The 15,611-nt window shown below is 34.4% G+C and overlaps 1 protein-coding gene across 19 annotated transcripts in view; it reads right to left on the reverse strand.

The window, feature by feature from the left end:
• Nucleotides 1-15,611, reverse strand: part of CDKL3 (cyclin dependent kinase like 3) — an 85,355-nt gene that overhangs the window by 65,664 nt on the left and 4,080 nt on the right. For 13 of the 19 annotated variants that reach the window (XR_004318714.1, XR_004318713.1, XM_032476752.1 and 10 more), the window contains exons 3-4: nucleotides 12,740-12,934; nucleotides 4,798-4,976 (exon numbers count right to left, since the gene is read on the reverse strand). The exons of 1 other annotated variant lie outside the window; for it this stretch is intronic. Coding sequence is in view for 11 of the 18 variants with exons in the window: in XM_032476752.1 (XP_032332643.1) it covers nucleotides 4,798-4,976; nucleotides 12,740-12,934 (374 nt within the window). In the remaining 7 variants the exon portion in view is untranslated. The remainder of the gene's footprint in view (nucleotides 1-4,797; nucleotides 4,977-12,739; nucleotides 12,935-15,611) is intronic. 5 more of the 19 variants (XM_032476764.1, XM_032476763.1, XM_032476762.1 and 2 more) reach the window with 3 other exon arrangements.

Raw genomic sequence — 15,611 nt, forward strand, 5'->3', positions numbered from 1 at the left:
AGAGATCAGAAGGGAAAACAGAAAATAATTTGAGATGAATGAAAATGAAGATACATAACATTTATGGGATGCAGGTAAAGCAGTACTTAGAAATTTGTAACTGTAAATGCCTATATTAAGAATTAAGAGATGTAAAACCTAACCTTCCACCATAAGACACTGGAAAAAGAAGAGCAAACTAAAACAACAGCAAGCAGAAGGAAAGAAATAATAAAGATTAGAGTGAAAATTAATGTAATAGAGAATTTTTTAAATAGAGAAAAAGCAATGAAACAAAAATCTGGTTCTTTTTAAAAATCAACAAAATGGACATTTAGCTAGAATGATTAAGAAAAAAAGAGCAAAGACTCAAATTGTTAGAGTCGGAAATTAAAGAAGTAATACTTCTACCAACTTTAAGAAAATAAAAAGTATTATCAAAAAATACAATGAGTAATTGTACACCAACATATTAGATAACTTAAAGGACAGTTACTGAAAAAAACACAAATTGCTAAAGTTGGTTCAAGAAGAAATAAGACAATCTAACTAAATGTATAGCATGTGAAAATTCTAAAATAATAACCGAAAAACTATACATAAAGGAAAGCCCAGGCCCAGATGGCTTCACAACTGAATGCTGCCAAACATTTAAAGAAGAATTAATGCCAATTATTCATAAACACTTTCAAAAAATAGAAGAGGAATGAATGCTTCCCAATTCCTTTTTAGAGACCAGTATTACCCTGATATCAAAATCAGACAAAAATATCACTAGAAAAGAAAACTGCACACCAATATCTCTTATAAATATGGATACAAAAATTCTCAACAAAACACTAGCAATCTGAATCCAGCAGCACATAAAAAGAATTACACACCATGATCAAGTGGGATTAATCCCAGGAACACAGGTTAATTCAACATGTAAAAATCAATTAATGTAATACATTATATCAATAGATTTAAAAAACAAATTTAATATAATCATCTCAATGTATTTGACCAACACTCTTTCATGATAAAAACCCTCAATAAACTAGAAATTAGAAGAAAACTTTGCCAATCTGATAAAGGGCATCAATGGAAAACCCACAGCATATTTCGTAGTAAAAGATTAGATGTTTTTCCCCTAAGACTATGACTAAGACAAGAATGTCTGCTCTCACTTCTATTCAACACTGTGCTGGAGATTCTGGCCAAAGAAACCATGCAGGAAAAAGAAAGAGAACATGCACACCAGAAAAGAAGTAAAATTATCTCTATTCACAGATAACATGATTTTGTATACAGAAAGTCCTATGAAATCCACTGAACAATTATTAAAACTAATAAATTCAGCAAGGTTGCAGGACAAGAGATCAATATATAAAAATCAGTTGTATTTTTTTACACTTGTAATAGACAATCTGAAAATGAAACTAAGAAAATTTGATTCACAATAGAATCAATAAGAATAAAATACTTAGGACTAAATTTAACAAAAAGTGTAAAAATATGCTGTGAAAGCTACAGAAAACACTGTTGAAAGAAATCAAAGATCTAAATAAACAGAAAAACGTCTAATATTCATAGATTAGCAGCCTTAACATTGTTAAGATGGCAATATTGTCCAATGTGATTTACAGATATACCATCCCTATCAGAATTCTAGCTGTCTATTTAGCAAAACAACAACAAAAACAACAACAACAACAACAATAACAAATCAAATCTGATCTTAAAATTTACATGGAATTGCAAGAGACCCAGAATAGCCAAAACAATCTTAGAAAAACAGAGCTGTGGGACTCACATGTCCCAATTTCAAAATAGCTACAAAGTAGTGGTAATCAAGACAGTGTAGCTCTGGAACAAGGATAGCCATACAGATCAGTGGAATAGAACTGGAAGTCCAGAAATAAACACTTACATCTATGATCAACTGATTTTCAACAAAGGTGCCAAGACCATTCAATGAGGGAAAAAAATAATCTCTTCAACAAATGGTGCTGGGACAACTGGCCAGCTACATGCAAAAGAATGAAGTTAGATCTTTACCTTACATCATATACAAAAATTAACTCAAAATAGATGGAAGACTTAAGTGTAAGAACTAAAACTATAAAACTAAGAAGAAAATAGAAGAGTAAATCTTAACAACCTTGGATTTGGCAAAGGATTCTTAAAATATGACACCAAAAGCACAGGCAACAAATTTAAAAAATAGATAAACTGGACTTCATCAAAATTAAAAACTTTTGTGTGTCAAATGACACCATCAAGAAAATGAAGAGACAACCTACAGAATGAGAGAAAATATTTGCAAATATATACTCTGATAAGGAATTTGTACCTAGAGTATACTAAAAATTCTTACGGCTTAATAATAAAAGGCCAATCCAATTTTAAAATAGTCTAAGAACAGGTATTTCTCCAAGGAAGATACATAAATGGCCAACAAGCACATGAAAACATGCTCAGCAATCATTAATCATCAAGGAAATGCAAATCAAACCAACAATGAGATATCACTTCACATCCACGAGGATGACTAGAATCCAAACGTCAGATAACAAGTGTTAGTGAGGATGTGGAGAAATTTGTAAACTTCATACTGTGCTGGTGGGAAAATAAAATGATGCAGACATTTTGGAAAACAGTCTGGCACTGCCTCAAAAGATTAAACACAGAGTTATAATTTCAACTCCTAGGTACACATCCAAAAGAAATGAAGACATATGTCCACACTAAAATGTGTATACAAATGTTCACAGCAGTATTACTCATAATAGCCAAAAGTGGAAACAATCAAAATGTCCATCAACTAATGAATGGGTAAATAAAATGTGGTATATCCATAAAATGGATATTATTCAGCCAAAAAAAAAAAAAATGAAGTACTGATACATCTACAACATGGATGAATCTTGAAAACAATATGCTAAGAGAGAGGTATCAGTTCCAAAGGACCAGATATTGCATAATTCTATATATATGAAATGTCCAGAATAGGCAAATCCAGAGAAAATGAAAGTAGATTGGTAACTGCCTAGGCCTGGAGGGTTTGGGAGGAAGGCAAGTGACTGCTAATGGGTACAAGGTTTCTTTTGGGGTTGATAAAAACGTTCTCAAATTGAATGTGGTAATGTCTGCACAACTCTGTAAATAATAACTAAAGACCACTGAATTGTATACTTTAAATGTGCGAATTGTATGGTATGTGAATCATATTTCCAAAAAAGATTCCATAAAAAAGGCTAGACTACACTAAGTAGATAAATTTTTGAGTGACAAAACTATTAAAAATGCAAGGAACTAATTATAATAAAAGTCAATTATCAGTTACTTTTGAGGGAATAGAATACTGTAATTGGAATAGACATGGAGGGTCTTCTGGGGTGGCCAGCAAAATTCTAATTTTCAACCTGGTGGTGGAGCTATATATTTACCGTGTGAGCTTTTCCTGTATCTGTATTTTGTTTTACAATAAAAATATGTTTTAAAAACTCACTAGCAAATTTATTTCAAACACAATGTGAAGCCTCGTAGAATCCAAAGTGATCATATATAAGACATCAATTTTGGCTCTGTGGAATACAAGAGATTACACCCATCCTCAAGGAACTTATCTTTCAGCAAGTATATTAAAAAAGAGCTAGATAGAATGAGATCATATTAAATATTAACTGTCACAAAATTTACAGATAATATACAAAACGGTTTAGAAGAGGATATGATTGGGGGCAAAGGATAGGAGTCAGGGGGTACACCAGAAAAGGCATTTAAGTACATCACAAGCAGAGGGTAGAACTGAGAGAGATCTTATGAAGACTACATTGAGCATTTACCAAATTTCCTTTTTTTCATTCATTAAATCATGTAATCCTCACAACAAACCTATAAAGCTGGTTCCATTACTATTTCCTTTATACACATAAAGTAACTGAAGCACAGAGGTGATCTACATAGGGCATCAGTGGTAAAAGAGCAGTAGAAAAGGTACCCAGGATTGACTTCAGGCAAATTAGTTTACCTTTCTTAGTGTCTTAGACTCTATCTGCCTTAGTGTCCTCTTATTTAAAATGGGGATGATAATAGTAGCATCTCCATCACAGGGTCGTTGTGAAAAACAGACAATTTAATACATATAAAGCATTGAGAACAGTTTCTAGCAGGAAGTAAGAACTTATTAATGTTAGATATTATTATAATATCAGAATAATGGTTTCTAGGAAAAGCACGTGAGAACGTTCCCTCTCCCTATTTCTTGTATTACGTTGTACAATTTGGTCCCTTTAGGTTCTTCAAGATTCATTATTTGTATATTAGATTGCTGTTTCATATACTGTTTCACAATAGATAGATTCATACTACTTTTTGAGGCATCTAGAACAGTACAGTTTTAAAATTATTATTTGCTAGTCTTTGCAAAGATGGTGCCATATTCAGGAAATAGGAAATTTGGCAGTTCCTGTGGAAACACAGGCAGAGTACACTAAATGATTTTTAAATCTTTGTAGAATGTAAAGGTTACAGAGAAGCAGAGGAGGCCACTCTGTTAAGGGTTGGGTACAGTCTAAAGTGAGCACAGCCTGAGGAATGTCTGCATAGGACTTCTGGGGCTGGGGCCACGCAGGCCCAGAGGGCAAGCGTAGTAACATCAATAGCCAGCAGGGCAGGTGCTGAGGGTCTCTCTGTTCTACTTTGAGGTGTCCCTTTTCTCGCCCCAACCCAGATGCAGAAGGCAGAGGGTGTCAGCAGTAGGGGTGACAGATACACCAAGGGAAAAAAAGAGATGGCTAGGAAAGGCCAGTGAGGATCCCCAAATATACATACTTTCCATAAGAGGTGTCTTTTAATACTAATTCTGGAGCTCTATACCAGCGTGTGGCCACATAGTCCGTATAAACGTCTCCAGGAGCTGCTAGAGTTCGTGCAAAACCAAAATCACAGAGTTTAGTAATTCCTGACTGGGATACTAAAATATTCTCAGGTTTTATATCTCGATGAATGATCTAAAAAAAACCAGAAGATGCAATATATTAAAATAAGGCTTAATTATCTAGAGAATCTCTCAACAATTACACAGAAGAAAGCTAGCTAATTAAGACAGTAAAGCTATTTTCTTACCACAGGCAAAGGATTAATTACACAACGCAAAAGCTACATAGTCACATACTTTCAATTCTTGCCCCATCCATCATTTCAAAATGAAGCCCAGAAAATAGACATAATACTAAAAAGGTAAACAACATTCCTAAAAGGAAAAGCAATCACAAGAACTTAATGGAAAAAGTTTATATTTCTTTATCTCATGTCACACTCTACATACTGCCCTTTCTCTCATTTCCTTCATACCTAAACTTCTTGAAGATATTAACTTCATTTAGTCTTCACTTTAGGACCATTCATTCACTCCTCAGGATAAAGCAATCTGTCTTCTCCCACATTCCATTAACCTGCCCTAGCCAAAGTCATCAACAACCTCATTGCTGCTACATCCAATAACCATCCTTCAATACATATCTTACTTGATATCTCAGTGTAAAAATGTTGGCAACCAATCCTCCACTCCTGATTTCTGGGACCTAAAATTTCCCAGTCTCCTTCTAGGGCAGTTCCTTTTTCTCTGTATGTCCCTTAAACATAGGGTTCTGGTCTTAGGCTTTCTCTTCTCATATGTCTTGTTTCCTGCACAATCTCATCTATTTTTAAATTTGTTTAGCACTTTCTTCACTTGGTTATGGGGACACTATATTCTCTTGGGCTTCTTCCCACTTACTGGCTATTCTATCTCAATCTCATCTACTCTTACAGCCTTAGTAACTATCCATATACTAATGATTTCCAAAGTTCTGTCTCTAACCAAGATCTCTCTCCCAGTTTCCACAAGGAGTGGAAATCCACAAGAAGTCCCACAAGATTGACTAACCCCCAACCCCGAACTCGGCAAATCCAAAACTAAATGCATAATTTTCTCCCCCAAACCTATTTGTTGTTAACAGTTCTTTAGGTCAGTGAATGAAACCAACATTGACCCCATGGCTCAAGCCAGAAATTAAGGCATTTTTCTCCCACAAGTCCCATAATCTCTCAACCTGTCTACTTCTCTCCCTAGTTGAAGTTCCCTCAGCTCTCTCACCAAAATTACTACATTAGCAAATGGTCTCCCTGAATTCACTCTGATCCCCTCCAATCCATTATCCACAATGAAATCACAGTGCTATTTTAAAATCACATGTATGATCATGGCATTCTTCTGCTTAACATCCTTCAAAGATTCTTAATCCCACAGGACAAATTTGAAACTCCTTAAAATGGCTGGTAAGGCCTTATAGGATTTGACCCCTGCTTACCTTTTCAACCTCCGTCCCCTAGCCTACAGAATATTACTTTCCCAATTTTATAGGTCTCATCAGTTTTTGCATTTGCTGATGCTGTTCCAACTGCCTACAACACTTCACCCGGCCAGCTGTTTCCTCAGGTCTCAGCTGAGATGTTTGTATTAAGATGTTCCTTCTATAAGTTCTCACAGCATTCTTCACTTCCTCCATCATGGTATTTCTCATCTTTATTATTAATTGCCTATTTACTTGTTTGTCACTCCCACTAGACTATAAATTCCATGAGGGCAAGATATATGTCTATCTTTTTTAACCTATATCCCTAGTGTGCAGTACAGTGCCTAAAACAAAGAAGGCATTTTAAAAGTTTATCACATGAATTCAGCATTCTCATCACCAGCAAAGTATCACAGCATGAGTGAAAATATCTCATTGACAGAAATCTGGGGTCTTTCCTTTTTTATACAACTTATTGCTATAAGCCTTTAGGACTGCCTCTTGTTCTGCCTCAGTTTCCGACCATAAATGGCCAAAAAATTAACTAAGGGTAATGAATCACCTTAATGATGCCATCCATAAAACTATATTAGTCCTTTTTTACTTTCACAACTTTTATTGATTGATTACTAGATGCCAGGCAATATACCAAGATCCGAGGATACAATGTGAGCAAAAGTAAACATGGAAAAGCACATTAAAATACCACTTCATACAGTCTGCCTACCACACAACCATCACCCTCCTCCTCAGTGCTCTAAACATGAGGGAGAAAGGTCCACTCAGCTGATATCCTAATATTCTCACTCTTTTCAACAACTAACACCACGACTACATGCAGAATTTTGTTATCCTTCAGAACCAAGTACCCTCTGAATCCCAATTTTTAAAATTCTATGTTTTGACAACATCCTCCTTGGTCTTCCACTATCACCTTGAGATCTCTATAAACACAGTATTTCTTTCCATTGGTTTAGATCTTCTTTAATTTCTCTCATTATTGTTTGACAGTTTTCAGTGTATAGGTTTTATACATCTTTTATCAAATTTTCTCTTAGTATTTCACATTTTTGATGCTATTATAACAGTATTTTTAATTTCAATTTCTGATTGTTGCTAATACATGGAAATACAATTAATTTTCGCATACTGATCTTGTATTCAACAATCTTGATAAACTTACAAATTAGATCTGTTAACTTTGTTGTAGATTCCACAGAATTTTCTACATAGATGGTCATCTGTGAATAAAGATGGTTTCACTACTCAAAAAAAAAAAAAAAAAAAAGAAACATCACTTCACACCCACTAGAATAGCTATAATCAAAAGAAAACAACAAATATTGGGTGGATGTGGAGACACTGGTATTCACTGTTGGTAGGGATGTAAAATGGTACAGCCACTTTGGAAAAACAGTTTGGCAGTTTCCTGAAAAAGTTAAAACATAAACTAACCATACGATCCAGTGGTATTCTTAACTTGCTCTATTTCTATTCCCCTCTCCCTAGCTCCTGGCAGCTTTGTAAGCCAACAGCTCCCCAAATCATGGTGAAAACTAGCAGCCTAGCAGCCACCAGAGGGAGAAAAACAGGGTTGCATCTCTTCCAAAGCCCTGAGTCCCAGGTGGTCATTATTTGACATGCCTGGCAAGTCACTGGAAAATCCCTCTAGAGGTCTTGTCTTTATTGGCATCACTCATAGCTTGCCCAGGGCAAACAGGCTTTGTCCTGAGGCCTTTGTCAGAAATAGTTAGCAGCTACTATATAATTCTATAGCCACCTGAGGGCAGCTGTAACCAGACAAACAAGCTGACCAAACTACTTAACTAAAAAGAAAGGCTGGGAGTAAGATGTCCATAAATGGTTTGAAAAGTTGCAACATATTCCTGAGAATCATGAAGGCCACGTGCACAACTGTGCACATACCCAGGGAAGACCCCATACTGTCCCTAAGTGCTCACCTCTGGCTGACTTTGAGGTTCTGCACAAGCAGGAAGGTAAGGCTAAAGCCGAGTTGTAAACTGTCTGCCTGAACACTGAAGACATACCCCAACACACAGAGAAGCCCCTTAGTAAACACAGCTGAGAGATTTACTGGTTTCATACATTTAAGGACATCTCTGTCCAAACATTAGCTGACCACTAAGCTAACAGAGCAGAGATTTTAGTGGTCACACATAACAAAGAATACAGACTTCACAGAATTAGTTCAGGAAAGAATTAAACAAATAGCAATAACTACAAACCCTGAGAGATGGGAATCTTTGATTTCCATAGTTGCCACATTATATTATTTTAAATGTCCAGTTTTCAACAAAAAATGACAAATTTCCAAAAATATTGCCCAAAAAAGATATGCAAAGAAACAAACATGGCCATGCACAGGGGAAAAAAGCAGTCAATAAGAGGCTTTCCCTGAAGAAGCTCAGACATTGAACTTGCTATTCAAAGACTATAATCAGCTGTTTTAAATATGTTCACAGTTAAAGGAAATCATATCTAGAGAATTAAAAGTATGAACACATCTCACCAAATAAAGGATATCTATAGAAAAAGAAATGATTAAGAAAAAGAACTAAACTGAAAGAACACTATTAAGAAAGCAAAAAGACAACCCACAGAATGGGAGAAAATATTTGCAAATCTTATCTGATAAGGAACTAGTATCTAAATATATATAAAATACAACTCAAAAATAGAAAGACAAATAATCCAATTTAAAAACAGGCAAAGCACTTGAATAGACATTTCTTCAAAGAAGATATACAAATATGAATGTCTGTTCTGGATATTTCATGTAAATGGAATTTATACTAAGTGGTCTTTTACATCTGACTTTACTCATTTAACACAATATTTTCAAGGTTCATTTTATTTATTTTGGTTTTGGTTTTGTTGTTGTTGTTGTTGTTGTAGGGGACAGATAATTAGGTTTCTTTCTTTATTTTTAGAGGAGGTACTGGGGATTGAACTCAGGACCTCATGCATGTTGAGCATGTGCTCTATCACTTGAGCTGTACCCTCCCCACTCAAGGTTCATTTTATAGCACATACCAGTACGTCATTCCTTTTTGTGGCTGAATAAATTGCATTGTGTTATACCTCATTTTGTTTATCCACTCATTAGCTAATATATGTTTGAGTTATTGCCACTTATTGGCTATTATGAATAATGCTGCTATGAACATTCTTGGGCAGGTTTTTATGTGAACATGTTTTCAATTCTTTTAGGTAGATACCCAGGAGTAAAATTGCTGGGTCATATGGTAATTCTATGTTTAACTCTCTGAGGAACTGCCAATCTGTTTTCCATAGCAGCTGTACAATTTTACATTACCACCAGGAGCATATGAGGGTTCCAGTTTCTCTACTTCCTTGTCAGCATTCGTTCTTTTCTGTTTTTTAAATTATAGTCAGCCTAGTGGGTGTGAAGCAGTATCTTGTTGTGATTTTGATTTGCATTACCATAATGACTCAGGACACTGAGCATCATTTCATGTGCTATTAGTCATCTGTATATTTTCTTTACAGAAATGTCTATTAAAATTTTTGCCCATTTTTATGTTGGGTTTTTTTTTCAATTGTTGTATTTTATATGCTCTGCATACTAGTTACTTATTAGATATATGATTTGCAAATGTTCTCCCATTCTGTCTTAATTTCTTGATGGTGTCCTTTGATGCACGAAAGTTTAATTCTGATGCAGTTCAATTTGTCTATTTTTTCCTTTGATTCCTTTTGCTTTTGAGGTCTTATCTAAATATCTATTACCTAATACACGGTCACACAGATTTTCACCTGTTTTCTTCTAATAGTTTTATAGTTTTAGGTGTTAAATTTAAGTCTCTGATCCATTCTGAATTCATTTTTGTATATAGTGTGAACTACCAGACTTTGGATTCCAACTGAGTTTGAGTATACTTTATTTTGTAGTGAAATGCTCCTGAACTATATGAAACTCCCCATATTACAATCTGATTTATAATAACTCTATTCTATAAAGTTCTATGTGCTTGAATTTTTTTGACTATTGATTTACTCTTTATTAGTTTCATGATCATTTACATTTAAATTCCATTAAGGCTTTTTTTCTTAATTGAAGTATAGTTGATTTGCAATATTTTGTTACTTTCAGGTGTACAGCAAAGTGATTCAGTTATACGTATATTTTTTCAGATCATTTTCATTATAGGTTATAATAAGATATTGAATATAGTTCCCTGTGCTATACAGTAAATCCCTATAAATTATTTTATGTATAGTAGTTTGTATCCGCTAATCCCATACTCCTAATTTATCCCTCCCTCCCCTTTCCCCTTTGGTAACCATTAGTTTGTTTTCTATGTCTGTGAGTCTGTTTCTATTTTGTATATAGATTCATTTGTATTTTTAGATTCCACTGGACTTATTTCACTCAGTATTATACTCTCTAAGTCCATCCATGTTGCTGCAAATGGCATTATTTCATTCTTTTTTATGGCTGAGTAATATTCTGTGTATGTATGTATGTATGTACGTACGTTATGTGTGTATATATATACACACACAAACACGAACATACACACACACACACACACACATATATATTTCAATCATATCTTCTTAAACCAATTGTCTGTTGATGGACATTTGGGTTGTTTCCCTATGTGCCTGAATTTAAACGACCAGTTAAGAAGAGTTCAAATTTCTTCTGTTCTCAAATTAAAAATCTTTTATCTTTGATTTCTCCTTTTGACTGGATCCCTCTCATATCTAACTAGTTTCCAAATCCTATTAGTTCTCTTCTGAAGTCTTTCCCTCGTCTCCCCAGCCATCCTTCCTCTCCTTTGTATTGCCACTCTCCTGGTCCAAGCACTCACCACTTCGTATCTGGACTGTCACAATAGCCTCTTATCTAATCTGTCTCTATCCATACTTATTCTCCACTCTTGCCAAAATAAGATTAGGTTTTGTTTTTATCCTATTACAGCAATGCTCAAAAACCTTCCATGGTTTCCCAGTATTTTCAGGAAAAAAGTCCAAAATCCTAAGGATGAATTTCAAGGCTCTGGAAAACCTCTCCCCAGGGCAACTGTGCAATCTCCTCTCTGTTTACCTGGTCTCTGTAAGTTGTCTTATCACCACTCTCTGAAGTACCCTGCTCAGGTCTACTTATATTCACAGTTGTACCCCTTCTGAATGTATTTCCTCTTCTAGTGAAATCCTAGCTACAGTTAAAAATTCTCCTTACTTTAGTTTTATCTCTTTTTTGAAGTTTTCTACTCCCAGTCTAGGCCATAATGCTGTCTCCCTTTAGTCAAGAAATATTTTGAAAGTCTACTCTGGGGAGGTGGGGGTGGGGCAAAAAAAAAAAGTCTACTACAGGCAAGACACTATAGGAACACAGATAACATAACTATTCCCGACTCCCTATGAGCACTATTTATTAAGCATTTAAAATAGACCTAAAAAAGTGCTAAATACTTTATGCCTATCACCTAATTTGATCTTTACAAAAAAATTTGTGAGGTAATACAGTATCATTTTATAGATGAGAAAACTGAGGCTCAGGGAGGTTCAATAACTTTCCTGGGGCCACAGAGTAATGGGGCTACCACCTTTCATTGTGAAAGTTGTGAGGTGCACAAGTTGTGTGGTTACCCACAGATAAGTCGGTGGATTAAAACCCAGGACAGTCTGATTCCAAAGACTGTGTGCTCTTAGCTATTACATCATACTGTCTCCCCATGGATCCAGCAAGCAAGGAAATTACAATCTAACTCCAGCTGCTATCACAACCATATTTTTCAGAGCTGCAAAGTGAAATGCAATATTACCAAGACAGAAAATGAGAAATTAAGATATCTGAAAAAGCCTGGGATATCACTTACTAATCAAACTATTTTTGAGGCTTTTACTATTATTTCCTGAATATACATCTAACTTTACAGAAAGCAGAGTTCATGTTGGGAACAAAATATGTCCATAAAAACCTGCTGCGCTAAACACTAACTAAACAATGCTAAAAGGCAACACTAAAAATCAGAACAGTTGATCATCTTTCCTTTCTTGATTTTTCATAAAGTAAATGACAAGGCTCTACACCCCTCAGCCACTTTCTCTCCTTTCTTCCCCTAAAGGCATCCACATTCACTAGCCATTCCCCTAGCCTCGTTTTCAGTTCCTAACTCCAAACCCCCCTACCACACATCCATCACCCTCCTCCTCAGTGCTCTAAACATAGGGGAGAAAGATCCACTCAGAGTTGTAATTATTGTGTGTTCCATGTTTTCTGGTTCTGCAACTGAAATCCCCCCAATCTTTTCTCCATTTTCAGGATGTCAATTAATAATGTACAGAAAAATAATTTTCACTACCTTCACAAAAATAGAACAACACTTAAAGGGCACTTACAATTTATATTCATCCTATAGTTTGGCTTAATGTAAAGCACTTACATTGTTATTGTGAAGATATTCAATTGCTCGAAGGATCTGGAAGAGGTATTTTCTAAGTCGCTTACTCTCTAATCCATGACAGTAATGTTGTAACTCATCTAATACTGTGTGGTCAATAAATTCAAACACCAAATGAATTTTCCTTTTCTGTCTAAAAACTTCAATCAGATTGACCAGGTTTTCATGATGAAATTGCTATTGACAAAAGAAACAAATTTTTAATAAATTCTCTCACATACCATAATTTACACATATAACACCATTATATAATTTTAAAAAGAAACAAATATTCTCAGCTTCTTTTCCTCTATGCATTTCAACAGAAATTTCTCAACTGATTTGCTTACACTCCTATTTTAAGAAAATGTTAATCAATTTCATAATTAATATTTATAGAACAAAGGGAGATGTATTGCTTTACTTCAAGTTGACATTTGGTTTACTAAAATAATTCTGAGTAAGTGTACTGTAACGTTAACTTGGTATGCTGCTAAGAGATATCTTCCTATCCTTTAAATTGGTTTGTGATTAAATTTCTAGGTACTATAACAAAAGGGTATCAAAATATCTAGGAACTTCTCAGATATGTGAAGTGTCAATTTATATCCATAGGAACTTTATATAAACACACAATTATTTGTGGGTACATTTTTGTTCATTGTCTGTAACATTCCAAAGCAACCAAACACCTTTTCAGACTGGTAACATTCACTGTTAAAATAATTTCAAAATGTCAAAAATGGCATGTATTAGCTTAGAAAACAAATGAGGTTTAATAGTTTATGCTGCTTATTCTATTTTGTAAAATACACTGATTTAATTACAATTAATTCTCAGATATTTAACTTGCTCAATACCAAAAATATTCACTCATTGACTAAAAATTAAGGGGCAAATTTTCAATGTTGGACTCATCAGAAAGCTAAGTTTTTGTGAAAAAAAATTCTGCCTTTATTCAAACGGCAAAATATCAGTTTTTATACTCATCTATACTAATACACAGACGAAAGTCCTCAAAACACAACTGATAGAAAACATGCCAAAATATAATGCCAGATTCTTTTTCTAGTTCAGCTCCCAGTTTTCCTGGTTGGCAAGATGCTAGAATGCTGCAGCAACACGATGGTAGTAGTAAAAAAAAAAGAAAAAGAAAAAGAAAAAAGACTGCTTTGGACACTACAATATTAATCCTTCAACTAAAGAAAATTACTGGTTTCCTGTCCAGCATTCATATTAAAGGCAAAAGCATAGAAGGGTTAATGTGAGCTAATAAGCATTAGAGAACATCCACTCAGGGATAAAGGAATCAAGTACTTTCTCAGATAAACCATGGAACCCCTAGAAATGCTCCATTATCCTTTATCAGGTTGTTTACTTTTGTTTTCCTTCATTACTAGTCAACTTTTCTACAGATATTCTCACTAATTACTCTTAACTGTAATTTATTTAATGACATTTTAGCAGATAAAAATTTAGTTCAAATTAAGTCATTATGGCAGTGCTTTTAGACTAAGAATGTTAACTAATAATACAAGAAATCTTTCTTGTGGAACTAGATTTAATCAAACTAAAAATTCCACAAGACATAAAGCAATGAGAAATAAGTTAAGGCATCTCAAAATAGTTTGCATTATAGTTACAACTATATTATATTACATAGTAAAATTTCAAATTCATCTGTGTTCTTACCACATATTAGTTATTTTTACAAAATAATTAAGTAGAAAAAAAAATAATCACCTTAAGTGCAACAAAGGTAAAGAAAGAGCAAAAGATAGTGCCTGGAAAGAGATCTCCTTCTAATTAGATTTTCACTTACATTGCACAACAGTTGCCTTACGGAATTATTATGTTTTAGCTCATCAGGATAAGGACAGGTATCTTTCACAAAATCATAACATTTTTACTGACATTAACCTTCTTTTTCATTGTCTAGAAAGAGAGCAGTTCCAACAATCCACAGATGCCTAATATATTACTTCTACTTAGAAAGCAAATTGATCTATCTCATCTAAGAGACTTACAAAGAAAGAAGAGAATATTACTTTTGTATCAGATAAAAATGAACAAGAAGAGTATGTTTTCTTCATCACATATAAAGCATCTAGACTATGAACCTTAAAACATCTATATAAATTCCAATAAACAAAATACATATATACATTAAAATATTTTAAAAATCACTAGTTTTGTACATAATCCCCAAGGACTGTTAACACTCCTTTCTTTACACTCCTGAGGTCTTCCCCCTGAGTTGACCTGTCATACCTACACGAAATTCTGTCTTGTGGCCTGCTCTCTCCTGATATTGTTCCCCATCCCTAAAAGCCTACTGGTCATCTTTACTTAATTGTATTCCTGTCACCTCAAATTCAACATTTCTAGAACTGATCTAGTTCCCAAACCATGTCTCTTTTGGGTCTTTCATATTTCCATCAATGGTAGCAATCACTGAACCTCAAAGATACTTTTGACTCCCCTTCTATTTCATTCTATACTTTCATGTCTTCTTTTATAATATATTATGTTCTAACTTTACTTTCCATTCAAATTGCTGCATTCCAACAAGGGCCTTCCTATGTACCAGGATTTCTGAATTAAACTCACAACAGAACAGTTTTTACTTTCTCAGTCCTCCAATCTATTCTAAAAAAATGCTAGATTAATATTTGTAGTTTCTTTTCTCTAAATTCAAAATCTTCCACTACTCACAAAATCAAGTTTTAATGCCTTAGCCTAAAAGACAAGACTTTAAAACCTACCTCCAATTTACTTCTCTAATCTCACCTCTTTCTACTTCTGCATAGGAAACTCTACAGGCAAATGTTTCTGCTTTGTCTTTTGTCCTGCTTTAGCCTCTCTGAGCTTATGC

The sequence above is a fragment of the Camelus ferus genome, chromosome 3 (genome assembly GCF_009834535.1).
Source record: "Camelus ferus isolate YT-003-E chromosome 3, BCGSAC_Cfer_1.0, whole genome shotgun sequence".
NCBI classification, from domain to species: Eukaryota; Metazoa; Chordata; class Mammalia; order Artiodactyla; family Camelidae; genus Camelus; species Camelus ferus.